This window comes from Chaetura pelagica, unplaced genomic scaffold (assembly GCF_000747805.2).
Source record: "Chaetura pelagica isolate M959 unplaced genomic scaffold, ChaPel_1.0 scaffold156, whole genome shotgun sequence".
Lineage (NCBI taxonomy): Eukaryota > Metazoa > Chordata > Aves > Apodiformes > Apodidae > Chaetura > Chaetura pelagica.
Genome location: NW_009953694.1, coordinates 543,357 through 568,682, shown reverse-complemented (window position 1 = coordinate 568,682; position 25,326 = coordinate 543,357). Strand labels below are relative to the sequence as shown.

The 25,326-nt window shown below is 37.8% G+C and overlaps 1 protein-coding gene across 1 annotated transcript in view; it reads left to right on the top strand.

Annotated features, from left to right (window-relative positions):
* The first annotated feature begins 2,181 nt into the window (after window positions 1-2,181).
* The window catches only part of FRMPD2 (FERM and PDZ domain containing 2), a 34,838-nt gene continuing 11,693 nt past the window's right edge, over window positions 2,182-25,326 (top strand). Inside the window, exons 1-17 of the mRNA XM_010000357.1 lie at window positions 2,182-2,305; window positions 4,177-4,334; window positions 5,313-5,378; window positions 6,463-6,648; window positions 7,558-7,684; window positions 9,467-9,601; window positions 12,652-12,736; window positions 12,964-13,026; window positions 15,694-15,808; window positions 17,408-17,479; window positions 17,929-18,103; window positions 18,831-18,981; window positions 19,078-19,216; window positions 20,143-20,295; window positions 22,567-22,752; window positions 23,146-23,302; window positions 24,283-24,338. Coding sequence (XP_009998659.1) covers window positions 2,182-2,305; window positions 4,177-4,334; window positions 5,313-5,378; window positions 6,463-6,648; window positions 7,558-7,684; window positions 9,467-9,601; window positions 12,652-12,736; window positions 12,964-13,026; window positions 15,694-15,808; window positions 17,408-17,479; window positions 17,929-18,103; window positions 18,831-18,981; window positions 19,078-19,216; window positions 20,143-20,295; window positions 22,567-22,752; window positions 23,146-23,302; window positions 24,283-24,338 — 2,148 coding nt within the window. The remainder of the gene's footprint in view (window positions 2,306-4,176; window positions 4,335-5,312; window positions 5,379-6,462; window positions 6,649-7,557; window positions 7,685-9,466; window positions 9,602-12,651; window positions 12,737-12,963; window positions 13,027-15,693; window positions 15,809-17,407; window positions 17,480-17,928; window positions 18,104-18,830; window positions 18,982-19,077; window positions 19,217-20,142; window positions 20,296-22,566; window positions 22,753-23,145; window positions 23,303-24,282; window positions 24,339-25,326) is intronic.

Sequence of the window (25,326 nt, the reverse complement as noted above, 5' to 3'; positions counted from 1 at the left end):
TAAAAATCAGTTGCCAATTTGTTGGTAAAATCCTTTAACTTTACATTGAATTATTTTATTACACTTTAAAGATATTATTTCCATGTCTGTACAATCTCATAATTTTTGGAAGAAGATGGCACATCATTGTCAGCAGAATTAATTTAATACATACTTAGGATGGATCTGAGACATTACTTTTAGAAAAAACATTAACTACAGAAGTTCAGCAGCTCTAGTTGTAACTGCTGATTTAACTTTGTCTCTATAAACACCTGCACTCAGCATAGTTGCTTATTGAGTAACTTAAGCTAGTTAGAAATACCAGCACTTGAAATCACTTAGTATAAGAACTTCTATCTAAAATAGAGGCTCTAATGTACCTTCCTTCAGCATGGTCTCAAATGAAACAACACTAAGTGCAGTCTAGTGGATTACCCATATAGAGAAGCCACAAAGATTCTAGATCTGGGGCTGTGAATTGATTACTTACTGCCAGTACCACAGGGTTAAGTGAAATGCTATCACAGTAATTTATTGTCAAGAGAAATGGTGATGGCTTCGATTAAGAAGATTTTTCTGTCTCTTCTAATTAAGATTAGGTTCTTAAGAAGCTTTACTATCCTTTGAAGATACAGAGACTAAAATTAGGACTCTTGTTCTGTTTAAAATGTCACTAGGTTAGTCCCTAATCTTGTAGTGATTGCAGCAAGGGATCATTCTTCCAATGTTGTGATGCCTTGTTTGGACACTAGTGAGCCAGGACAAGACCCCATGAATCAAAGCCTGAGTAGTCTATTAATCAGCAACAAGTTGGTCCTGCAGAACATCATCAAGCTCTTGCAGTGACCCCTTGAAGACTGCATAACAAACAGAAAGCTGGCAAAGAAATCAGCTGTCAGACACAGAAAATTGTATTGCAGATGGAGAGCAAATGCTAGCAGAAAGTGTGCTGCATACAGCAAGTGAAGAAATGGTTCAGGGGGAGATCTGTTTTCAGGCTGTAAATCAAGTAATTTTACAGTGGTGTTTATAATCTGATACACGACAATTGCATCCTGACTTCCAATGTCTTCACTTGGTGGTCTACAGACAATGTTAAAACCTCAAAGCAACAGATGGATTACTTCCAATTTTTCTCATTATGCCCCTATTTACACTGCATACAATGGAGTTCACTATTACAGCCTGGTAAGAGCAAAAACATAAATTAAGTTCAAAATTTTTTAGCAACATGTTAAGCTTGGATTCGGTTTTGCCTAGATTTGTAGACCTAGACCAGCTCTGCCTAGATTTGTAAATTACAGGAATGTAAAACTGGTGAAATGGAAAAATCAGAGCCATTTATTAAGAACAAAACTTCTTTAACAATATTTAGCATGATAAAACATTTGGAGGAAAAGAAACCTTGCTATTTCAAGTCACAAATCAATTTCTAGTAAGACATTAAATTACGATTCAGTACAGGATGCCTTTCTCTCAGTTATTTGATACTGCGTTGCAGTTGAGAAAAAACTAGTAGTGTGGACCAACATTCTTCCGTAGTACACCAGGTCTTACGTACTTGTCACATTGGAGTGTGTGCTGGGAGACACAAAATTGCTATTCAGCAGTTCTCAGAGGGAATCATCTTTTAATTTGATTTAGTGAAACAAAGCAAGTTTCTATTTATATTGGTATGGATGAACTGCAAGTTCTGAGCCTCAGGAATTTGACAAAGAAAATCTCTCAATGAATCCAGTAAAAGTCTACAAGCTTTTACTGATAAATCAGCTGAGCAATGAAAGAAACTATACTGTTCTGTTGGACTGTGTTTATAAACCTTTTGTGTTACAGTGCATCTACTTTTGCTTTGTAATTCTTTTTCTCTTAGATTAACTCTCTCATGTTTTTTGTAGACAAAAGCATCCAATTAAGCAGCAAAATCAATGTCCTACCCTTCAGATAATTCACAAAGTCTGAACAGCATATATGAAGGATCACCTGAGCAAAAATTATTTGCCCCAGACTACTTAGTTTAGTTCCATTTATTTACTCTTACTCAGATTAAGACAGGGATAAACAATACCACCTTTTGTGAACAAGGAAGCAGGGTGTTTCACAAAATATTTCTTATTGTGAGAGAAGGACAGAGCTGTAATCAATATGGTTTGCTTCAGTCTAGTTTAGTGTGTCCAAAATCTGGTTTCTATTGCAGCAGGCATGAGCAGTTCCTGTGTGACACTGGCCGAGGTCCTGTGGGCAAAAGGAAGCCCTTTAGAGGAAGAAGAAATATGGGCACTCTTGTATCTGGCCACAGTGCAGCTACTGGAGGACCTTCACAAAGGTGAGGTGAAAAGTATCTTCTTATAGATCTTACTGTTGGAAATTAATGCTTGAGCTATTTTAGCTCTTCTGAGGGTTGGTGTTTTTTTTGAGTTTTGGTTTTCTTTTTTGGGTAGAGCCAAAAAACACTAATGGCAATAATAGTATATTGCTAGAAAAATGAGAAAACTCTCAGTGCTGCTAGGATTACATGTGGACTGCTGTGCCAACCTAAGAGATCTTCACACAGTTGAGGGGTTTTTTTTCCAGATTGCACATCTCATAAGATACTTTTATCCTTGATGATAATAATGTGACTTATCATGATGAATGTTTGCCAAGCCAGCCAGCTGAACAAGAGAGCACGGCTGAGCAAACTGTCACAATTTGGGAACTGTTTATTACAATGGATATTGTTTTTGAGGGGAGAATGGATGAGAGGAGTTCTTACCTCTTAAGCATGTAGCAAAATACAAATTACTGAAAACAAGTAATGTGTAAATTCTGCTATATCTGGAGGGCAGGACTTTAGGGCTTGTTTCTGAGCTTTTCTCCTATGGAGCTCTAAATGGTCTTTGTTCTTGTTCCTATGGTGTGGCTTGAAAACTGTGATATACCAGCTAACATTTCTTTTTTTTTAATTTTTAATTACCTATATTTCCAGGAGTGCTACCACTAAATATTGCCATAGTTAATGCAGCTTTTCCTCTTTTTAACTAAATGGATTGATCTTACACACTTTTTATCATGCTTCTTTAATTAATATTTTAATGAAATTGCTTGGATGTATTTGGTCAAATTCACTAAACATGTATGCAAGTACAGAGTGTGTGCAGCAAACTGCACATCCTCATACTTCCACTCCTGCTTCAGACCACTGGGACTGATCTCAGTGGATCTCTGCAGTGAATATTTTTTTAAGAGTACTTGGGCCTTTACAAGAAGAATCCAGTCCATTTATGAGATACCATCAAAAAGATTTTTCCAGGGAATGGCAAGGAAAAACTGTTCCCTAAGGGGCAGGGAGCTCAGACCCTTTATGGGGGTAATGTAACCTTATGTAACCTAAGTATGGCTAGCAGGGTGGCAGGGCAGTGGCTGTGCCAGCCAGGGCCCTATCCTGCAGCATCAAAATAAGTTAGAAATTATGTTTCCACTTAAAGAAAAGCTTAGTAGGTTTTAGCACTTGGACTTGGGAAGTTTGTTTTCTACTGCTAGCTCAGCGTCTGTTGATTTACATAGTGTAGTCATCAAAGTTGGGGTCTTTATCAGTTTCTTCAGCTGTACACTGGAAATAAAAAAGATACTGACTCCTCACACTGCCTTTCTGGCAAAGTAACATGGCTTTGCTAGACATAATACGCTGAAAGAGAGGTTACTAAAATGTCAGCTGACTGACTCTAAGCAGCATATGGAACAAAAAAATATTTCCACAGAGATTTGTACCATGATCTTGCAACTTAATGGAAGTTAACTTAAGGTATTTGGCATATACCAGCTTCAAAGTATTCATGCTTTATTGGAAGGAGTGTTCTAGTCTTTTGATATTCTCTTGTGCTTTTTATAAAAGGATCTACCAAAAATGTCATGATTTCCAGAATCTGTATATGCAATGTGATTCTGCCTTTCCTTAGGCTTCAGAAATCTATCAAAATCAATATATTGTTTATATATGTGAAATAATGTGAGAGAAAAGTCGTCTTTATCCATTACAGAATTTAAGCTGACAAAGTCAGCGAGGCATAAACAAACATGATTCTACTGACTTTTGAGTACATCTCCAGGAAATTTCAGTAATGGGTTTAGCTAGGCAGGAGAGACGCCAGCAGTATGATTCTGGCACACAGTGAATTCAACACTAAGAACTCCATTATCTTCTTCAACGTTATTCAGACCCTGCCATCTGTGTGATTTGTCCGTGGTCAGTACTACTGTCTCCTGAAGGAAATTTGTCCTTCCAAAAGAATACATCTCAGATGGAAGCTGCCCCCTTCAGTGCACCAGAATTGCTTCACAGACAAAGTATAAACCAGCACATCGGACTAACAAAGGTGAGGTATATTACAAAATAAATCTTGATGGTACCTCATGAAGATCAGCTTGTGGGGTTTAATGGAGCATACCACGTATCAACTGTCAAACTCCTTTTCTAATAACACTAAAAAGATTAGTCTACAGTTAGAAAGACTGACGTGTCTTGCAGCTATTAGACAAGCTATTGCTATTAGATTAGCATGCACATCAACATCAAAATCAATTTTGACCATCAGTTCTCCAGGTCTGCAGAAATTTATCTGTAAAGGTCCACAAAAAGGAAAAATATTTCTATGAACATGGTGTTTGACCAGAAACGGTAATAGTAATCCCAAAAGCAGCACGACTGCAGTATCTAAATGATCAGTGGAAGCACTCCCAGGAAGTCAGAAATATGTTCAGCTTTGTTAACAGTTTAAATGTTCTTCTCCCAAAGAAATGAGTCTCTCTGGCAAGACAGTAAGAGACAACACTCAGGTATCTAAAAGTTTTAAATACCACTAGGCCTACATCAGTGCATACTTTCCTCAGGCAGAACACAGTAGTTCTAGACTCTTAAATAACTGATCACTTAGACACTATGCAGAAACATGAAGTTTTGGAATAGATGGCACTTATTCCAGTAATGCTTTTCCTTGTCATGACTTTTGGTCAGTCCTGCAGGTAGAGGACAGCTTTAATTGGCAATGGGAGAGCTTCAGAACTAAGAAAGGATTTCAAAGTTCTTTTCCTGCTCATGGCATCACTGGATAGAGGGCAGCCTGGTTCAGCCCATCAAGCTGAACAATACTCTTTCCATGCTACCTAGTCCATCAGCCAAGAGTCACTATTGTGCTTTTTATATATGTTTCCTCTAGTCTAGTTTAAAAAATACATATATTTGTTTGTTTTCTGACATTTTGTAACCAAAGACACAAAAAGATGGTCTCTCTAGTACAAGGCTTCTCTATATTTTGTGTTGACTTCATAAAGGCTTTCCTTTTCTGTTTTGACAGATGTTGGTGTATTCCTTAGGAATGACTCTCTACTGGTCAGTAGACTTCCAGGTTCCTCCAAACCAGGCCAGTAACAAAACATTCTTGTTTTCTTTTACTCCATCTTACATTGGTGGGTTCAGAGATTGAGAGGTATAATCTTAAGTCTCAGCAGGAGAAGCTTTATGTTTGGAACACTGAAAAGAATTGGAAAGCTAGTGTCAAGGTCCAGACTTCGAAAATACCAGTTCATCCAAATCAGGAATTTAGTCAGGTCTCAACTTTCCTTTTTTTTTCTTTTCCTTTTTCTTTAAAAACCAGAATTGTTCCCATTAAGATGAATTTTGCCATGCTTTTAAGAGTGAAGATAATTTATTCCAAGACTGTTATAAGGAACAGGCTACCCAGTGAAGTGGTTGAGTCACCATCCCTGGAGGTATTTAAAAGATGTGTAGGTGTGGCACACAGGGACATGGTTTGATGGTGGACTTGTGTTAGGTTTTACAGTTGGACTCAATTATCTTAAAGTTCTTTTCCAACCTAAACCATTCTATGATTCTAAGATAGTAAGTGAGGGCTAAAAGAAAACAATGCTGGCATGGTTGTGGTACTGTGCACATTTATGTGCTTTTTCTAATAATGGGATGCTGGAATAAAGCTAAACAACTCACCTTGTTTCTGAGCAAATTCTACCAGCATCTCTGCCAGATGAAATTTTGCATTTCTTGCTTACCCAGAAGCCTTTCAAAGATTCGTAGCAGACATTTTGCTTCCTTTCTATATCCATGCCTATGATTGCTTGTTTTTGATTTAGAGAGCACAAGCTTTTAGTATATTGAAGGTTACATGTCTTACTTGCATGAATCTTTAAGATTCACAATCATATTAGCAAAGCTGTGGAGCAGTCTGAGCTGTTTGTAACCAAGAAGCCCCTATACAGGTAAATGACCCTCTCTTGTACATGCCAGTTCCCTCCAAGGCTATCCTGGATCTGATTAGAGGCTCTGTTTAGTGGTGTTATTCTGCCTATCTGGAATTTTCCAGAAGTGTAAAGGAATTCAGTGCCCATTTCTCACCAAGGGTGAAAGGCTTAGAGAAATTCCTGGTCCCAGTTTACACAGTATTTCAGATCACTAGGAGAGGTCATTTAACTACCTCCCTTTTGACTCAGTCCCTCCAGCTGAGTGACCAACTACACACGCTCTTGCTGACACTATGTGAAGATCTGCCATATAAAAGGCTTTCTCCTGAATCGATTCTGGAAGCATGTGAGGCACATCAGAAGGAATTTGCTTCCTTACCAGCAAATGTCTGCATAAAGAAAATGGTCCAGTTTGCTCTGGGAAGTGTTGGTGAGGTAAGTACTACTCTCATACTCTAATCGTCTCATTTTCTTCAGTAAGAGAGGTCAGCAACAACATAGGATTCAGGTGAGCAATTGTCTGAAATTAACGCTTATATAAATTGAGGAAGTGAGATTGGGTTCTAGACTTCTAAGAGTGGAAATGAGTGAGTATGTGTACAAGAAAATGATGGAATGAAGCCATCTCTCACACCACTCTTACACTTCTGGGAAATAATCCAAATCCAGCTTTTGTACTTACAGTATCTTATTTTTTTTAAATACTGAAGGAATCATAACTTTTATGGAGATCTCATATTGGTCAAAGGAATGGACTTAATACAAGAGAAAAGATTTCCCCATTGCCACTCTGGTTTCAGACTTGATTTGTAAAATTCAAAGAAATCACATCATACTGAGAACTTCATTCATCATCCTTGAGTGGAGCTGAACATTTGCTATGCAATAAAGCCTGACCATGTGAAGTCTTTAATACGTGAGCACCTGAGGTTTTTTCAAGATTTGAAATATCATCAAACATTCTCTGTTGACAAACTGAACAAAACTGGAAGAAAACACACTGCTTTTTTGTTTGTTTGTTTCTTTGGGTTGTTTTGTTTGGTTGGTTTTGTTTTTTCTTTTTGTTTTGTTTCTTTTTCCCCCAGTTCATTAATATTCTGAGATTACCTTCTTCCTTGCACTCTCGATTGCTCCATTTCCCACTGCCCCCTCACAAACACAGCTAGCCTGGGACCATGAGGTCATCAAAACTCAGTCCTGCTTTGTGTTAATCCAGGACAATGAAGTTGCTTGAACCAAGCAAATCAGCAGCCTCTGACAAGCAGAGGGCAAGGGTCACTTCAGTAAGAGAGTCTGAAATCCACATATCATATGACATTGATTTGCATTACTACTCTCTTCTAGGTAGAGCAGGTAGTCACTGAAGACAGCACAGCCTTTCAGCTTAACAGAAGTCATGTGATAAGGAAAAGACTGCATGAGAAAATATCGGACACCTCACCACTGTCCTCCCAGATTAATTTTCACCAAGGTAAAGAAAGAGTTATAATCTGAACTGTCTAATAAGGATACAGCCAGCCTTCTCTGAGTCCTTCCCAAGCTAGGTGAATTGTTTAATTTCATGCTGTAGTGATTACATGTAGTGTTGGATAGGATATTTATTGCTTTACATATAAATGACTTGATAATGGAGAGGCTCTGAGGCAAGTCAGCAAGTTTTCTTTTCCTTATTTCCTCAAAGGACAGTAATCTGCAGGCTGTGAAGCAATGATAACACATCTGCTTGCTCAGATTTGACTCTTAAAGCACTTTGCATAAAACCTGTGTATATAAAATGAAACTACGTTAAAATCTGCTTTTGCACCTTGTATACTCCAGAGTATTTTCAAAGGTAGGATGTGATTCTATGAAGTTATCCTATTTCCATTAAGGAATATATACTTCCTATTTGATTATTCAAGCAAAGATTTGTTGTTTCTTTTTTATTTTAGTTCTGTTTTTCCATTCAAAAGCTTTCTTATAAATTCACACATGGATTGGTGAAGTGCCTTCAAGACACAAGGCCAAATCCTGCCCACTATATAAATAAACCAGCATATACTAATTTCACATTTCATTTGACTCAGATCAAGGTTTTATTCAGAGTAATTTTCTAAATGTAACTCAATATGGACTTCAAGTTCAGATTGTTTTTTTTCTAATATCTATATTGTACGGTTCACTTCAACAGAAATCTCTGATTTTTGAGGCAAGGTGAGGGTTAGCTCAAGCTATTGAGGTGCTTTTTTATATATATATGCTCAACATTAGTCACATGAACAATCCAATTCCTATTCAGCAAATTACATATACGTTCCATTAACTTCAACTAGAATTAAAGACAAGTATGTGTGGGACATTTCTACTAGGTGTTATTAGTCATAAAATCCTCTTCATCATATTGGCTCATTCAGTCATTCAGAAACTGCACTTAAAGATTCACACCAGCATAAGCTGGTGAAAACTCTGCTACTGCCAAAAGGTGTGGTCCCATCTTCAACCCCCTGTAAGCCACAAGTTCCTGACACCTCCCTTCTGCTGGCTCTAGTGATTATGTATCTGGGATGATCTCTATGTTTTCTAGGGATTTAGGTCACCTGGCTTACACTTGTTTAAGGACTTCAGTAAATCAGGATGTCAATTACATTGAGAATCAGTGTGCCACACTTTTCAAGGCAGCATTCCATTTCTTTTATTTCTTTTTTTTTTCTTTTTTTTCTTTTTTCCCCCTATTTAGAAATGATCATATTCAGAGATTCTGGAAATGAACAGGAGACAATATGACCAAAGTAAAGTTAGAGTACAACAGGAATATGTACTTCCTAGTGACTTAGGATGACTCCATACAGTTTCTGCAGCCGACTCTGGTAGTGGATTGTTTCTGGGCACTGTCTGTCTTGCACACAGAAAGAATACTTTATAGCTGGATTTTTTAGGCCTCAGAATAAGAAAGAAAAATCTTGCAGGTTATCTGCACTTTGCAATCTTTCAGTTAAACATGTGGAACAGAATTAATGAATTAGATTAATTTTCTTTGGAATGGTTGAGGAGAGAAATGATGACTACTGTGGGTCAGAATAAGATTATGAAAATGATAGAATGAAGTTACCAAGTTTTCCTTTGTCCCTAAGGAACTGAAGTCAGGGTTAGAAGACAGACAGATATGGACTATATAGAAGTTAGTCAAGTCAAATGTTATTTACGTTATCATGCAAAACCCAACAATTTATAATTAAAGTATGTGATTCACCATAGTTCCTTTCTGTTTCCAAAGGGTCCACATTAATGAATTATAGTCGGTCAACAGAAGATTACAAAGATTACAGGCAACTCTCTGTGGAACACAGTGACTCTAATAGTATATCTGAAAGTACATCTTTAATACTGTCTAACCAAGGACACAGGAGAGGTAAGATATTCCTGAAAGATTATGAGTTACGTACTCAACTCTTTTGTCCTTGGAAATGTGAGACTACCCATGAAGGTCAAGTGATAAGGTACTCTGATGCATCTGTGGTTATGTGATTAGGGAAATATGTTTGTGGTAAGCTGCAGAGAAGAAAGCTTCCATTATAATGGGTTCCATTTTACTTGTGTCCCGTTGTAAAGCTATATATTCACTGATTACTATGCAGTATCATCACCTCTTTCTTGCATGGATTCAAATGTACTCTGTAAGCATGTGTGGGTTTTTTTAATCCCAGAAATTTCTTACCTAAGGAAACACCCCTAGGGTCCACTACATAAATTATGATGTAACAAAGTATGCACACTGAATGGTTAGTTCATTGATGACATAAAAATCAGAAAACTGATGAGTACTCCTTGCTTTTTCTCACTGGGGAGTATTAATTTGGGTTTATGATATCCAGCTGCCAATTGATGAAATTTATAGGAACATATTACCCATGCTCTTCCAAATTTACTAGGCTTAAAATTTACTAGGCAGAAATGAAAGGCATAGAGCATGATCTCAAGGGATTAATTTCCCTAGGAAAGATGGCAAAAAACCTGGGTGCACCCTGTGTTATCATGAGTCTGCCAGGAGATAATTCAGAAAAGGAAACTGAAAAAAAAAGAAAAAATTAATAGCTTCTCAACCCCAAGGATGACGAAGGCAAGATTATTCCTACAACTGCTGCTGATACTCTCCTTCTGAAAGGTGCTGTATTTCTGAGGCTCCAGAGCTGCAATATTCATAGCAATAAAAACCTGAAATAGCAGCTGCTGCCTGTGATGCATCCGTGTCAGTCACATATCTAGTGGCACACAGTGAAGGTAAACTCAAGAGTCTGTTTTCTAAGTCCTTTGTAAAGAAATTGTGGTCATAAACTTGGCAAAAGCTCATTCCAGTGCATTTCTCGTGTATCACAGAAGAAACCACAGAATGTGAGAGCTGGTTTGTTGCAGACATTCTTTCAATGAAAGAATGTATTCAAAATATGCTTTCCTCTCTGAAAAGAAGTACTACCATCTAGTAGAGACCATTATCTAGGGAATTCAATATCTCTGTGCAGACTGTACTTTATAAGCTAATGTAACATATAATAAATTAATAATCTACAAGATCAACATCTGTGAGTGCCATGTGTTACTTTAACATCAGGGACCTATTGGATTTATGATCAAAGCAGTTTGACCACTGAAACTAGCCAACTTGTCCCACTGCCATAATACCTAAGACAGAAAAATTAAGGGGATTTTTATCTACTTGTCAAAGTATATTTATAAAATTATGTGAAACCTGTAGTATAAGCAGAGACACTTGCCAGCCTTTCTCTTTAAAAAGTGGGTAGTTTCAGAGCACAGGACTGAATCTTAACTTGGTAACTTGCCCTGAGTATTTGGCTTATCTCAAATCTAACATTTTTTAATTACCATCTGCAGCTAGAAAAAAACCATAGTTATACTTATTTTTGCAACATGACTGTAGATTTTCTAGTTTTAAAAATTGCAGTTGGTGGTCAGTACACTAGAATTCAATGTCATATTTTCATGTTGGAACTCAGTGAGATCTCAGTTCACAAAACTACATCTTGCACAGCCCTTTCTGGTTCTACCTCTAAATTTCAGCCTTCATGTATTTGGAAAAAAGCAATGCCTTTCTTTCTGTCTCAGCAGAGACAACTACAGGTGAAAAAATATGCAAATTATATTTGCTGATGACTCACAAACCATCCTATATTTCCTCCAGATTTTTATGATGTAAAAAGGATTCACAATATATTTAATGTAGCAAATAAACACTGGAATATTTACAAGCAGTTTTCATTTTGGTGAATTTATTTCCTACTCTGATTAAGCCAGAGAAGATTAATGGCTTTTTTCTCCTGATTTTACACCTGGAAATAAAAGAGCAAAGAATACCAGGGGTAATTTCTGAACAGAAAAAAGCTGTTTCAGAAATTACCCCTGTACATATGTAACAGCCAGTGTATCTACCCAGCTGTTTTCCAAATTGCATTCACATGAAGGGTTATTAAGAGGATGTAACAGTGACTACAGAACTGGGAACACTGCTGGTGTAGTATTCACTTAGCCTTATCAAATAGACATTTATCATGCCCTAACACAACCCGGGTAGGGCAACCCAGGGAGATTCAGACTGGACCCCCTTACTTTATGAACTCCTTCTCAGAGAGCCCAAGTGCAGCTGGATCCAACCTTAGTCTCAGACCTGGCCCTTCCAGGGAGAGTGATTAACATGTCACAGTCCAAGGAAATGCTTGGCCATCCAATACCCCTTGATTGGATTAAGGTGAAACGACACTCAAGGTCTGTATTTGAATGTTATGCTTAATTAAAACTATAGAAGGAATACTGATAGTTCAATTATTATCTCAGGCTGCATGATCACAAGAGTACAACATATGTATGTTCAAGCTGCACAACCCGAGAAAGTTGAAGTTAGGCCTTGTGTTTCTTAATGTTTTTAGGAAGGAAGAGAGAGAGAGGGAATAGGAGAAGTTAGAGAAACAGGTAACAGCCAATCATCAGTCCTGGATCCAGCATTGGACCAGCTAATGGAGGAGAGTTGGTGTCAGTGAGGCTCCCAAAACCCACCACTGCAGCCCCCTGCTTTATAGGCCTGCTGTCATTGTTTTGCAAGGATGAGTAAATGCAACTGAGTCATAAGACTGGGCAGCTGGAGTGGACCTCTGCCCCTCCATCTGTCTTGATCTCAATTGTTGTAAATGCAAGCCACAGGCCATATGTATACCATCATCGTTGTCTCCATCTTCCCAGGCAGGCCTTTCATGCAAATGAGACTTTGTTTGAGGGGTTACAATGGAGTTTCAACACCACTTCCTACAAGGGCTGGTCCCTCACATGCAGAGAAAGGACACAAGGGAGGAAGTATCCAGTCTGCATTTCCTCCTTGTTGTAATTGTCCCAAGATCTGATGCAGAGTGCTGCTATAATTGTTTCCATTGTGAATTTATTTTTTATTCATTTCAGGGAGAGTTCCACAGACACACAGGTCATGGGACCCCACCCTTAGTGGGTCAAGGACACAAAGTAGCTACAAGCTCTTCATAAACAGGTAATCAAAACTCATAGTCTTAAAAGATGTAAACTGTTGTATTACCAAGTAAAGCATGCAAGTAGCATGGCAATGACTACCATAAAATGCCTGGATCACTATCTGAACTAATTTTAGTAATAGACACAATTTATGTAGAACTAAAGTGCACAGAGACCCAGTGTGACCCTGAAAAATCCATACAAAATAAGCACATTACTGTTTTCCACCTGTACTCTTTACTGCAGTGTCCTGCCAGATGTCACTGGCCTCCCAGAACAGCTGGGACAGTCTCTGTCAGAATCAGAAAGGTAAGCAGCAATAGCTCACTGTGATTGAAGCAACTGGGAAGCAGCTCCACAGTGAAAGGGGAAAAACCTGTTGAGAAAATATGAATGGTCTTTGCTTTAACTTGCAAGGCCAGGGTCTATATTTATCTACATTCAGACCTGGATCTGGTCTTGCTTTGCTGTCACATTAGCAGAGGCCTGATGTGTTCTGGAGTGGTTATGATAGATTATATATATGATCCATACTTTTCAGTGGATTATTTGCATTTCTACCTCAGTTCTTAGATTGATTTGTCTCATTTGTGTCAATTTTACCCAGCCCAGTGCCACAACTTTGCTGAAGAGTTAGAGGTAGCCCAGGAACACAAGCAGTAGAGACCTCTGCTCTGTCATGAGTATCCATACAACAGCCCTTTCCATAGACAAGGAAAGCTGAGAATTGTACAACTGATACTAACTCCTTTTTAAAATCCAGAGAAATATCCCTGCTGTCAAACAAGAGACTGGATGTTAGCATAGTGCAGCTGTAATCATGGCTGCTTCCACTGAAGAAAGGATGTAAGAACTGTTAGCCTCTTGGCACCACGAAGATTGGAATCCCATAGTTAAGCACCCTGTAATCCCTACAGACATCCTATTTCAATTGAGTTCTTGACCCAGTTAAGCAGGAGTTTCTTCTTTTAACCATGACATGAATAATTCAGGCCCATGGGAAATGTTCCATTTAGATTAACTACCAATTAAATGTACCCCAAGTAAACAGTTTGAACTTCCTGATAAATCAGGCACAATAATCTGAGCAATGCGAGGTATCTCAGTACACCTCTCAATCTGCAGTAAGAAAGAACTCCAAGCATGTTGTAGGATAGTGGCAGCTTTTGTGAAGATAGAACTCTTTGCCTGTCTAACTACACATACATCCATATGTGTGTATACAGACATCTATCTATGCATCATATACTTGTTAATGGTATCAGTAACAAATGATTTATTTACTAAGTATTTTGGAGCAATTGTCATGCCTCTGACTACCAACTTGAGTATCATCTTGATACCCTTGACCTGAAATCATGCTGCCAAGAAAATGCTCTCCTCTGCTGAAAGATGAACTCTCTTTTCCAAATTTCCATCAAGCTGTTTCTCATGGAAAGTGGGGACTATAAACCCCACTTTTAGTTGTAACCATCTACAATTGAATTTCTACCAAGGTCCTCATCCTATTCTAAGTTACACAAGATCAGTGTAGTTGAAATAGTTTGGAAACCACAAATTTCCCATCTAGGAGGACAACTAACACAGAATTTACTGATAGGTTTACTATATATAAAGCTTACTAATATCACCATGCTCACTTCTGTAAGCTGTCCAACTGACATAATTTGCATCTCATAAAGTTCAGCTTGTAAGTATATATAGGACTGTGGCTTGTGTATAAAGACACAGCTATCAAGTCTGGCATCTCTTATCTTACAGAACTACCAACAGGAAATGTTTTCTATGGAAAAAGAAAGTCTCCTTACAGCATCTTGGGTTTAGAGCTAACAGTGTTTTTATAACCCAAAAAGCCACTCCAGTCATTTTTAGGCATATTTCTAAATGAAAAGTTAGTATTTATGACTTCGCATTGATAGAAACAAAAATATCTAGATATCTTTATAAACAGAGGAATGCAAACTAGGATAGGATAGAACTGCAACGATCAGCTCATCCAACTGCCTGACTACTTCAGGGCTGACCAGTGTAAAACATTATTGAGGGAATTGCCCAAATGCCTCTTAAACACAGACAGGCTTGGGGCATTGAGCACCTCTCTAGGAAGGCTGCTCTAGTGTTTGGCTACCCAGTGAGTCCCATGTGTCCTGTCACTGCATACCAAGGAGAAGCAACTATTCCAGTAACTTTGTTAAAAACCTTTTAAAACTCCTGAATAGCTCCTTGAAGCAAATCTGCAACATGTAAAAGAAAAGGATAAAACTTTGGGATAACAAAAAAGCTCCTGTGTGACTTTGGCATTTGTTAAACATGTAATTAACAAAAATCCACCTAAACAAAAAAAAATTTTAAAACATTTTATTCTAAGCATACAAGTGCCTGGTCACATGGAAAACACCATTACTTTATGGGTTAAAAATACAGTATAAAGACACCTTTCTGATCTGACACCTTTCATGCATCTTTCTCTTAATTCCCTTAGTTCTCCAAGAAATCATTTTTTTTCTAATGAATTAGTGTTCAAATAATTGTTTCCATTCCTGGAAAATTCTGAATAAGGTAATAACAAATGTCATGGTTTTCTGAAGCTTTTCTGCTTCAGAAAATAAGAAATGAAGAATTGACTTAATCCTGTAGAATTCTCTGAAAGGCATGGAGCTAAATTATATGCCTGTTGGCTTCACTAGACTGAAACCAGCTAGATCTGGATCATCAAATGAAAAAAAAAAGAAAAAAGAAAAAAAAAGAGCCTGTTATTGAATTAAAGCATAATTTAGATGTATAAGGACATCAGTAAAGTTATCCTTTTAAAATGTTTTTTCTTTTTCTGTAAAGAAAAATTTAACAACTTATAATTGACATTGCCTTGGGTTTCATAATATTCTGCCAGTCAATGTACATTAAGCTCTTTGACCTAAAGTCTTTGTTGTTTTGATTGCATGGTATATATTGCTCTCTATGACTTTTTCTTTGAAGGTCAGTCAGCGCTGTAGAAGAAATCCCTGGTGGACCTCAGGACAACAGCAAACACAACCTCCTAAGTTTAGGTTCCACTTTCTCCATGTCTACAAAGGACTACACAGCAGCAATGGCATCACAGAAATGTTTGTTCCACAGGAAGGAAAAGGTGGTTAATGCTGCTTTCAAAATGTAAAACTCACTAAAGAAAAACCTCTCATCCAGTTGTCATTTGCCAGTGATGTGCATATTGGCTACTGAGTCATCTCATTAGATTATTCTAAATTGACAGACTCCAAGTTAGGCATGAGCCACGAGTGATAACTCAAAATTGAAACTAGTGAAAGCTCTTAAAGACTAAACAAAAGCTTATAATCAAACCCTTTTACATATATATGTGTGAATTCTGCAAGCATAAAACACCATATGGACAGTTTCCATCAATTACTTTGACAGGAGCTTCAGCACAGCAAAAACATTTACAGAGACAGTGAACCCAGACCCTTGCTGGTCAATAGTGATCAAAGGATTAATTATTATTTTTTTTTTGATAGCATTTGTCTGGACAGAGAAGCACAGGCCAGCAGTGAGTGTGCCAAACTAATAGTTCACCTCAGAGTGTATTTCTAGTTGCCAATTTGTTGTAGGACTATTAAATAGGATGGATAATATTTCTTTGGGAGTTGGGTCACAAAATCCAGAAATTACTGAATGACAGAAAACACAATGCTGCTGCCCATGGAGCTTTCTATTCTACAAGCAGGAAGGACAGGTTTTAGGCTGGTGAACCCTTTCATCACTTCTCAGTTCACTAGCTCAAGACTGACTAGTGTCAGAATTTGATCAAAAGTTTCAGGTAGATACTTTGGAAAATTATCTTTCTATATATAAATTTAGTTTTAAATTGCTTTAATATTATTTTTTTCTGGGAAAATAACTTAATTCCTCAGGAGTCCAACAATTGTTACAACAAAGTGCTAGTCCCTCTTTGTGTGATAGAAAACTGCATTGTCTGTTGGCAGAACAATACTAGTATTATGAAACAAACCATAAATCTTCCCCAAAAAAGATCTAAATGGGTCAAGATACTAAGTCATGGAGGATGGTTGGAAGGATCCACCTCTTAACAATTTGCAGATATTTTGTTATTTCTGTATGCCTCAAGGATCTAAAAGCATAGCTGAACCTAAACGAAACAAAAAAACCAGTATGCAAAATTCCTTGAGGTGTATGCTCAACAAGAAAAAAGCATTTTGTGTGCTGTTAAAGTTTGTTGAAGTTAAAGCAAAAGAATACGTTTGCTAATAAGAAATATCAGTCAACCTTCATTATAGGGAAGAAAGCAGTTTTGCATTTTAGTCCGGTTCCCTATAGAAACTAGGCTTATGAAATCACAGTGGTGTGTATGTGTTTGTGTACATGCCTGTGACTGTCCTCATAGTGACTTGGGAATCAAATGGGAAAAGCTCTTGGAAGAAAGTTTCTGAGTCATGAAAATAAGTGTCTTGCAAAGGAAATATGTCTTGGTTAAGCCCCTTTATAGAAGACAAGGCTTCCACACAGGAAAGACTCAAACAGAGGGAAGTCTTCAGCCAACATCTGCACCTTATTAGACACCAAAATCAATTAGCTATAGCATACACATCAACAGAACTGGGTTTCATTGGTACTGCTGTTTGGGATCGTAATTACATTCAGACATGTATTAAACTTCTAAATAGTCTCCTTATAGTTTTCAGGTCCAGAATTTATAATTTTGTCTAGTGAACCACCAGTGACCTTACAGCTGCCTGGATCAATTGTGGTAAGAACAAACATTAAGAATTTAGATCTAATCTAGTGACACTTTAGTTGGGGCTCTTCTTAAGTTATATCTGAGTCCCAACCCAGTATTCATGCCATGTCCTCCCGAACCAAAATAGGGTTTCTGCATAAGACCTTTCATTAAGATAATGTAAAAGGCTGACAGCACACAGCAGTAAAAATGAGGGTAAAGATAAATTGGAATTACCCTCAAATCTAGAATAACCCTGGTGACTGTAGAGTCTGAGTACATTAAGCTGTTTTGTTGGGATTCCCTGGGGTTTTTAAAAATTAGAAATGTTTGGGATACTAACTTATTAGAAGGGAGGCAGGGAATAGCACCAGGTTATGTAGAGAAAGGAGACAAGGGGCTCTCGGCAATAAAATGCTATGGAACTTGCATTGTTTGAACTTGGCACTCATTCTTTACTCTTTATTACATATTTTTAGACTAAAAAAGGGAAATCGTATTTGTCCCAAAGGGATCTCAACGTTGTTCTACTCAATGGGCGGTGCCTTGAGGTGCAATGTGACATCAAGTCCAAGGCAAGAGATGTTTTTGACACCGTGGTGGCATATGCTAATTTGGTGGAACATTTCTACTTTGGCTTGGCTTACCTGAAAGGTAATGAGATGCAGCTAGTATAGTAACAGTTTTCTCCTTCAGTACCTCTGTAGTCACTTTATTAATGAATCCTTGTAACATCAGATGAAAACAGATCTAAAGCTTAAACAAAAGTAAGTTGCTTTAAACATTACTGCACTGATGTCAAGCATGTCTACCCTAGGACTGTGCATCAGTACAGCCATGCTGTTACTGACTGATATTCCCATGCAAAAAAGGCTGTGTCCCAGCCTTGCACTGGAATAATAGTGAGCCATGTAGCTCCAGCAGAAATTCCAGGAAGCATTGTACTGAGGAAGGCTGAGTGTCTTTGTTCCTAGATGTAATTTGGAGTACAGGCTCAGCTATTTCATCCACAAGATTCCAATCTCCCTAGCCCACTTGTGATGGCAAACATGGCCGAGGCACTAGGAAGAAGCATATCTTGTGTGTAGGGCATGAGGATTACAATGGGGTACAGAACCTGAATGCTGAGCAGATTGCAAACCACATCAGTTCTTGAGTGATTCCATAGATACCACACTAATTCATCATCTAACCATTGTAATCCTAAATTTACCCTAAGTCCTCTGTTAAAGAAGCAATAAGTTAAATCATGACACAGAGAAGTAAATCTCAACTGACATTCATGATACATTTTAAATTTTATTACTGAATGAAGAAAGCACAATTTTGAACTACTGAACTATCTCCAGACTTATCACAGAACCCAAAATTCTTGTTCCAGGTAAAGAATTCTTCTTTTTGGATGAGGAGACCAAACTCTACAAAGTGGCCCCTGATGGTTGGAATGACCAACCCAAGAAGAAAACCTCACTTATTAATTTCACACTCTTCCTAAGGATAAAATTCTTTGTCAACCACTTTAATGTTATCCAGTAAGTGCATGTCTTTGCTGACTGCAGGAAAACCAGTAGCATTTAGGGTGACAGTTCAAAGCTCGTCCTGTGTTCTTAAACCCTTTTATGTTCCAGGCACAGCCTGACAAGGCATCAGTTTTACCTACAGCTTCGTAAAGATATTTTGGAGGAACGATTATATTGCAATGATGAGATTGCCCTGAAACTTGGCGCTTTGGCTTTACAGGCAGAGCTTGGCAATTATGCTCCTGAGGTATGGATAAATAACACAGTACTTCTCAGAAGTCTCTTTCAACAGTTTTGCAGCTTTTTGTTTATCTCATGGAGTTTAAAACAGAACTGTGAATAGCACATGATTTCAGCTAAGTCCTTCAGTAATCACATTTCACATTTCAGATTTAATTTAAAAAATTACAAAATTTGCCTGATTAAGGAGCAGTAATGAGCCATAGAAATTTGGCAGAAAACATGGCAGAATGATGAAAGGCTCTTGGTTCTTCACAACTGATAACACAACAAAGAAACTCCATAAAATCTATAGATAATTTCCAACATAAGCACAGCCTGGATGTGTAGAAGAGTTTAGAGAGATTAGAAAACATGGAAGAGAAAAATAAGTAAACACTGCAGACTTCACAGCTATTTTGTGTGTAGGCTCAGATCCACAAGCTCCAAAGACAAGAAGGTCACTTATGACATATCTGAACTAGTTATCCTAGTATTGGAGTGAACAGAAAATATCCACTTCTGTTTTCTGCCATGTCTTCAGTTACATAAATCAGTGTAGCTCTACTAATTGAATTTGAGTAGTCTGATCCATCTGGTCAGATCCATTCTGGCATTGGGTCTCTCACTGTAGGTGGTAGTGATGCAGCTGTAGCTGTCAGCTCTAAGTACAAGACTGCATGCATGTCTGTTGGGCCAGCTCTTTTTCCCCCTCTGCACAGAGAAGTAGCATGTGCTTTGGGCACCTGCCTGAGCACAGGTGCAAGAGGCACATTTGGCTGTCAGGATGCTACCTGGTATTCCCCTTCTTCTTCTAGGAAATGGCAACAAGGTGACAGCATACAGGTCACCCTGAAAACGGAAATGCACTAAGTAAGAAAAGTCAAGAAAGAAAAAAAGGCTCCTCTTTCTTCTTCTTTTTTTTTTTCTTTTTTTTTTTTTTTTCTCCCAAAGATGCATGGGAAGAGCTATTTTCGTGTTGAGGACTACATTCCAGCAAGCCGAATAGAGAAAATGACCCTGGCCTATGTACAGAGAGAGCTCGCTAAATTACATCGCATGTATCATTCCCTCTTTGAGGATGAAGCTGAATTAGAATTTTTAAAGGTAATTTTGGACTTCATGATCTTAGAAGTCTTTCCCAACCTTAGTAACTCTATGAACTTGCCATATCCCAACCATTATTTATTTATTTAGAGACAGAAAGCCATTCTCTAGTTGCCATTGTGTTTATGTATTTTCATGGATAAATATTATTATCTTGCCTGATATGGTGGATTTTAGATATGGTGAACAATTTTTTTAATAAGTCAAAAAAAACCCTCAGAATTTTATGTACTGTCACTAAATAACTTACATCACGTTTACGTGGTAGGTTTCTTTTCACTGATATTTTATAAAGGGTTAACACATATTTCAGGGTATTTTCAACATCCTAAGGGTTGATGCAAATTTTAAGCATGTTACCAACATGTCTGGGTTCCAGATTATTATAAAAATACCCACAGAATGTATTATAGGTTATTATAAAACATGAGAATAATTGCTTTCTTGACTTCTGAAACTACAGCAGCTGTTCAGCCACTTTCTAAACATGAATTGACTATTTGTTTAAAAATATCTGAGAACCCTGAAAGTAAGGAAGGAGTTATCTGGAGTATTTTCTCACATTACTATTTCTCTGGGGCTCTAGAGTGTCACAATTATGTGGGATTTCATTTTTTTCCCTCCTAATTTCTCCTTCTCCCCAAACTTCTTTGCTTTCCATCAAATGAAAAATATCAGGGAATAGATAACAGATGAATATCAATGACTATTTTGCTGCACTGCCACATTATGTTATTTATAGCATAATTTTAATTCAATTGCTGTTTAATTATGTTAGTTCCTCATCTAACACTGCCAGTGGAATTGAAGAAATAGATTGAAGCTTAGCCTTAATGACAGTCCCATCATGTGTGGCAAATCCAATGAAGAAAAGCGGCTTTGTTAGTATCTGTTTCAATGAATATATCTGTAGAAGGAGTCAACACAACATACAAAGTGAGAAAGATAACCCCCATGGCAAGCACATGGTAATTACAAATATTAAAGAGATTAAAATTAAACCCCAGATTCAGCTAGTGATTATAGGTGCCCCAGTTCTCAGGACCTGAATGTTCATGCTCTGGATACTTTCTGAAAAATGAATCTTGAAGTGTTTTATCTTGGTCACTGAAAACCTCTGTTTATGGTTTAAAAGTCATTTGGGTATTCTCCATTAGCTTTTCAGAAAAAAATAAATAAATTTTAGAATTATCTCATATTGATCTGCACACCAGCACAGAAAACCCTCCTCATATTCCATAGTTCTGTGAAGGGTCTGAGTCACATTTTAACACATTGTGGCCAAGTCGGGGAGGTAGAAAGACAAGAAACAATTCTCAGAACTTCTGGAAAAGTTCCTCAGAGTATCTTCTGCATAGTCAGATGGCAGGGGCAGAAGCTGGATCCTCAGTCCTTTGAAGTATAACCCTACTTAACTTTTCACCCAGCTATGAGTTCTGTGCAAGATTGAAGCGACATTGAAGATCTGTTACTATGGCCCTGAAGGGAATTCTGAGACAGTGGAATTCCCTGAAAAGTCATCCCTATATTTAGGTGAGATTCTTTGAGGTATAGTGTAGCAAACTTAATTTAAGATTCTTGGCAATGGAAATTTATAATGTCTGATGTTAAAAGATTATAGCCCTGAAGGAATGGATGTATGTACCTGAGTGAGTTCATTACAGATTGGGATCTGAGGTGTCACTGGAGTTAAGATTTCCAGTTGGTCATTATCATTGTAGAAAGGAAACCACATAAGCCAATAATAATGTCAGAGTAGCCCTGGCACCAAAATATTAGCAGTTTTACTAACATTATAATATTTGCTGTACCTTGTGGTTTCTGAGTTTGCTCAGAGAAACAAAGACACAGAAAAGAAAACTGAAAGAAACAAGGTTTAACAGTAGTCAAGCAGCTTTAATCCTGCATGGATTTCTATTCAGAAATGCACACAAGTACCAAGTAGCAGTAATGCTGAGAACCTCAGTGCCATTGTAATGTTTAGATTATCTTGCAAGAAGCTACATATTCCTCCAATCTCTTCAAATGGGGTGTATGGGAAAGTGTAATTTCAATTTTACACATGGAAAATGAATGCATGTAATGGCTCTATGACAGACCAACCTAAGGTCATGATTCTCTGAGGCAGCAGGTATGAAAATTTGGTAAGGGTTTTTAAAGGCTTTGTCACACAGTAAAAGAATATTCAATGGAGACACTCAAAACCATTTCCTCTTACATATACCTAACTTTCTTTCCATGTCTCTTTTTGAATAACGCATTTTTTACAAGGTGACTCAGCAACTTCCTGAATATGGTGTGTTATTCTATCGTGTGTCCCAAGAGAAGAAAGCAGCAGGAGGGGACATCATCCTGGGAATCTGTGCCAAAGGCCTCATTGTGTATGAGATAAAAAATCACACAAGAATTGCCAGTTTAAGATTCCAGTGGCGTGAAACAGAGAGAATTTCTGCTCATGTGAGTTGGCACAAAGTGAATCTCTTCTCCACTCTACAATTTTACTCCCATTCTGCCTGTCACTTTGATAAATTTATTGCATTCAGAGCCAGAATTATACTTATTCTGTAGTGGCAAGTTTGGTGTTTTGTTTTTTTTTAAAACAGTCTAAAATCAAGGCTGGATCTGGATGTGGATATCAAGATATCCAGACATCCAGTTCTTAGTGAGGTTTAGTTCTGGAGTTTTTGCCAAAGCCAGAATCAAATTACTATAAAACCAAATAATCTGGTTGACTATTATAGAGACTATGTCAAACCTTTTCATGAACAATATTATACAAAAAAACTTTCAGTGCCTCAGCGTAATGACTTATATATGAAGCAAGCTGTGCTGCTTTTTTTTTTCCTTTAGAGAAAAAAATTCATGATTGAAAGCAGCTTCAGTGGCAAGAAACACACCTTCATTACTGACAGAGCAAAGACATGTAAATATCTACTGGACCTGTGCTCTGCCCAACACAAATTCAATGCACAGATGAATTCTAGGCAACTTCGGCAAACTCCATCAGGTGAGATATAAATACACTGTCCTTATTCATTATTTCACTATGCTTCACTTTTTCTTTTGCAGACTAGAAAACAATGATTTTAACATGTCTGTGGAAGGTATGACTAATACTCCCTTAGACTTCAGATTTTCCATAGTTTTCTGCTCAACCCAGGGCAGTTACATAGCACTTCTCACCCTTGGTTCTCAGTATGCTTTAAAAAAATGGGTGAGGATCATTATAGGGAAACTGAGGCTCATAAGAAAGAACAGCCTAGAGCCAACAACTGTCATCACTCTTCTACTTCAGTGGAAAAAACATGAGTTTTCACTAGCTGAGGACTCATCTATTGCATTGAACAGAATTATGATCATTTACAACCACTGAGTATTTGACCCAGTGAGTCATAGCAGGAGAATCATAGAATCATCAAGGTTGGAAAAGACCTTCAAGATCATCAAGTCCAACCATCCACCCTCCAATGCCTAACCACTAAACCATCTCCTGAAACACCACATCTACCCATTTTTTGAACACCTCCAGGGATGGTGCCTCCAGCATCTCTCTGGGCAGCCTGTTCCAATGCCTTGCCACTCTTTCTGAGAATAAATTTTTCCTAATATCCAGTGTGAAACTCCCCTGATGCAACTTGATCCCATTTCCTCTTGTCCTGTCACTAGTCACTAGAGAGAAGCAGCCAACACCTGCCTTACTACAACCTCCTTTCAGGTAGTTGTAGAGAGCAATGAGGTCTCCCCTCAGCCTCCTCTTCTCCAGGCTGAACAGCCCCAGCTCCCTCAGCCTCTTCTCATAAGATCTATTCTCCAGATCCCTAATCAGCCTAGTTGCCCTTCTCTACACCTTCTCCAGCAGCCTTGGTGTCCTTCCTATACTGCGGTGCCCAAAACTGCACACAGTACTTGAGATGCAGCCTCTCCAAGGCAGAACATAGGGGCAGAATCACCTCCTTAGTCCTGCTGGTCACGCTATTTTTAATGCAGGCCAGGATGCTGTTGGCTTTCTTGGACATCTTGGTACTCCATTCTCTAGTCAAACTGTAAAAGCATTTGCAACAAATTATATCATGGCATGTAGTAGAATGATTGATATCTTGCTTATTTCCCACTAAAATTATTTAATGAAAAGTGATATTCCACCTCCACAAGATTGTTACCATGGAAAAAGGTGCTAGGATGACATTTAGATTCTAGGCCCGTTTTGTTTCTTGGGCTTCAGAAACTTCAAATATTAATTTAGTGGAACTGAAGGCTAATAGTGAATCTTAAAGTTTCACACACACGCATTTAAAGACACGTGTTTAAAGACACATTTGCTTGTGGTAATATATCTTTAAAAAAAGTCCTACATTCCATATATGAGAGGAAAAAAATAAAATTAAAAAATGCTTGAAAGCTAAGAAAATTATAACCCAAATTGTAATTACAAGGACCCCAAATCACTGAAACAAGCCAGATTTACACAAGCTGCATTACTGCAGGTTCCGAGGTTTGGTCTGTGCTTGCTGGCACAGAAAGAAAGGCTTTGTGAAGGGAATGAGAGACAGTTCAAAATGTTGCCTTTGTCAACACAGTGAGGGTGTAAGAGATTATAAGGCTTTTTCTGCATGAGGTACACTCTTCTTTCTGCTGCACTGTTCATATATGTAAGTCACCATCTCTTAAAAACTTGCTAGTAACCTGCTACTTTGAAATTACCACAGCGACACTCAGACTGTGCTAATACTGTGGACAGTTAAGCCTTCTGAAGCTTTAACAAATGCCCTGATCAAAGTTACTGAGGAAAAAGGAAGCCACACTTATTCCAAGGCCTAGATATACTCAGGGATACCAGAAAAAAATATATCTATGATGTCAATCTTTTTTGCTGGCATGTTCAAAAGGTTAGACAGAAAGAACCTCTGAGCATAAACATATGAGATAATATAAGTGGATTTATTTTTCCTTTTTCCCTCTCTCCTTCCCTTCTTATTCAGAGGAAAGTAAATTTATGGAAATAGACAAGTCAAATTCTACATATGCAGGTCA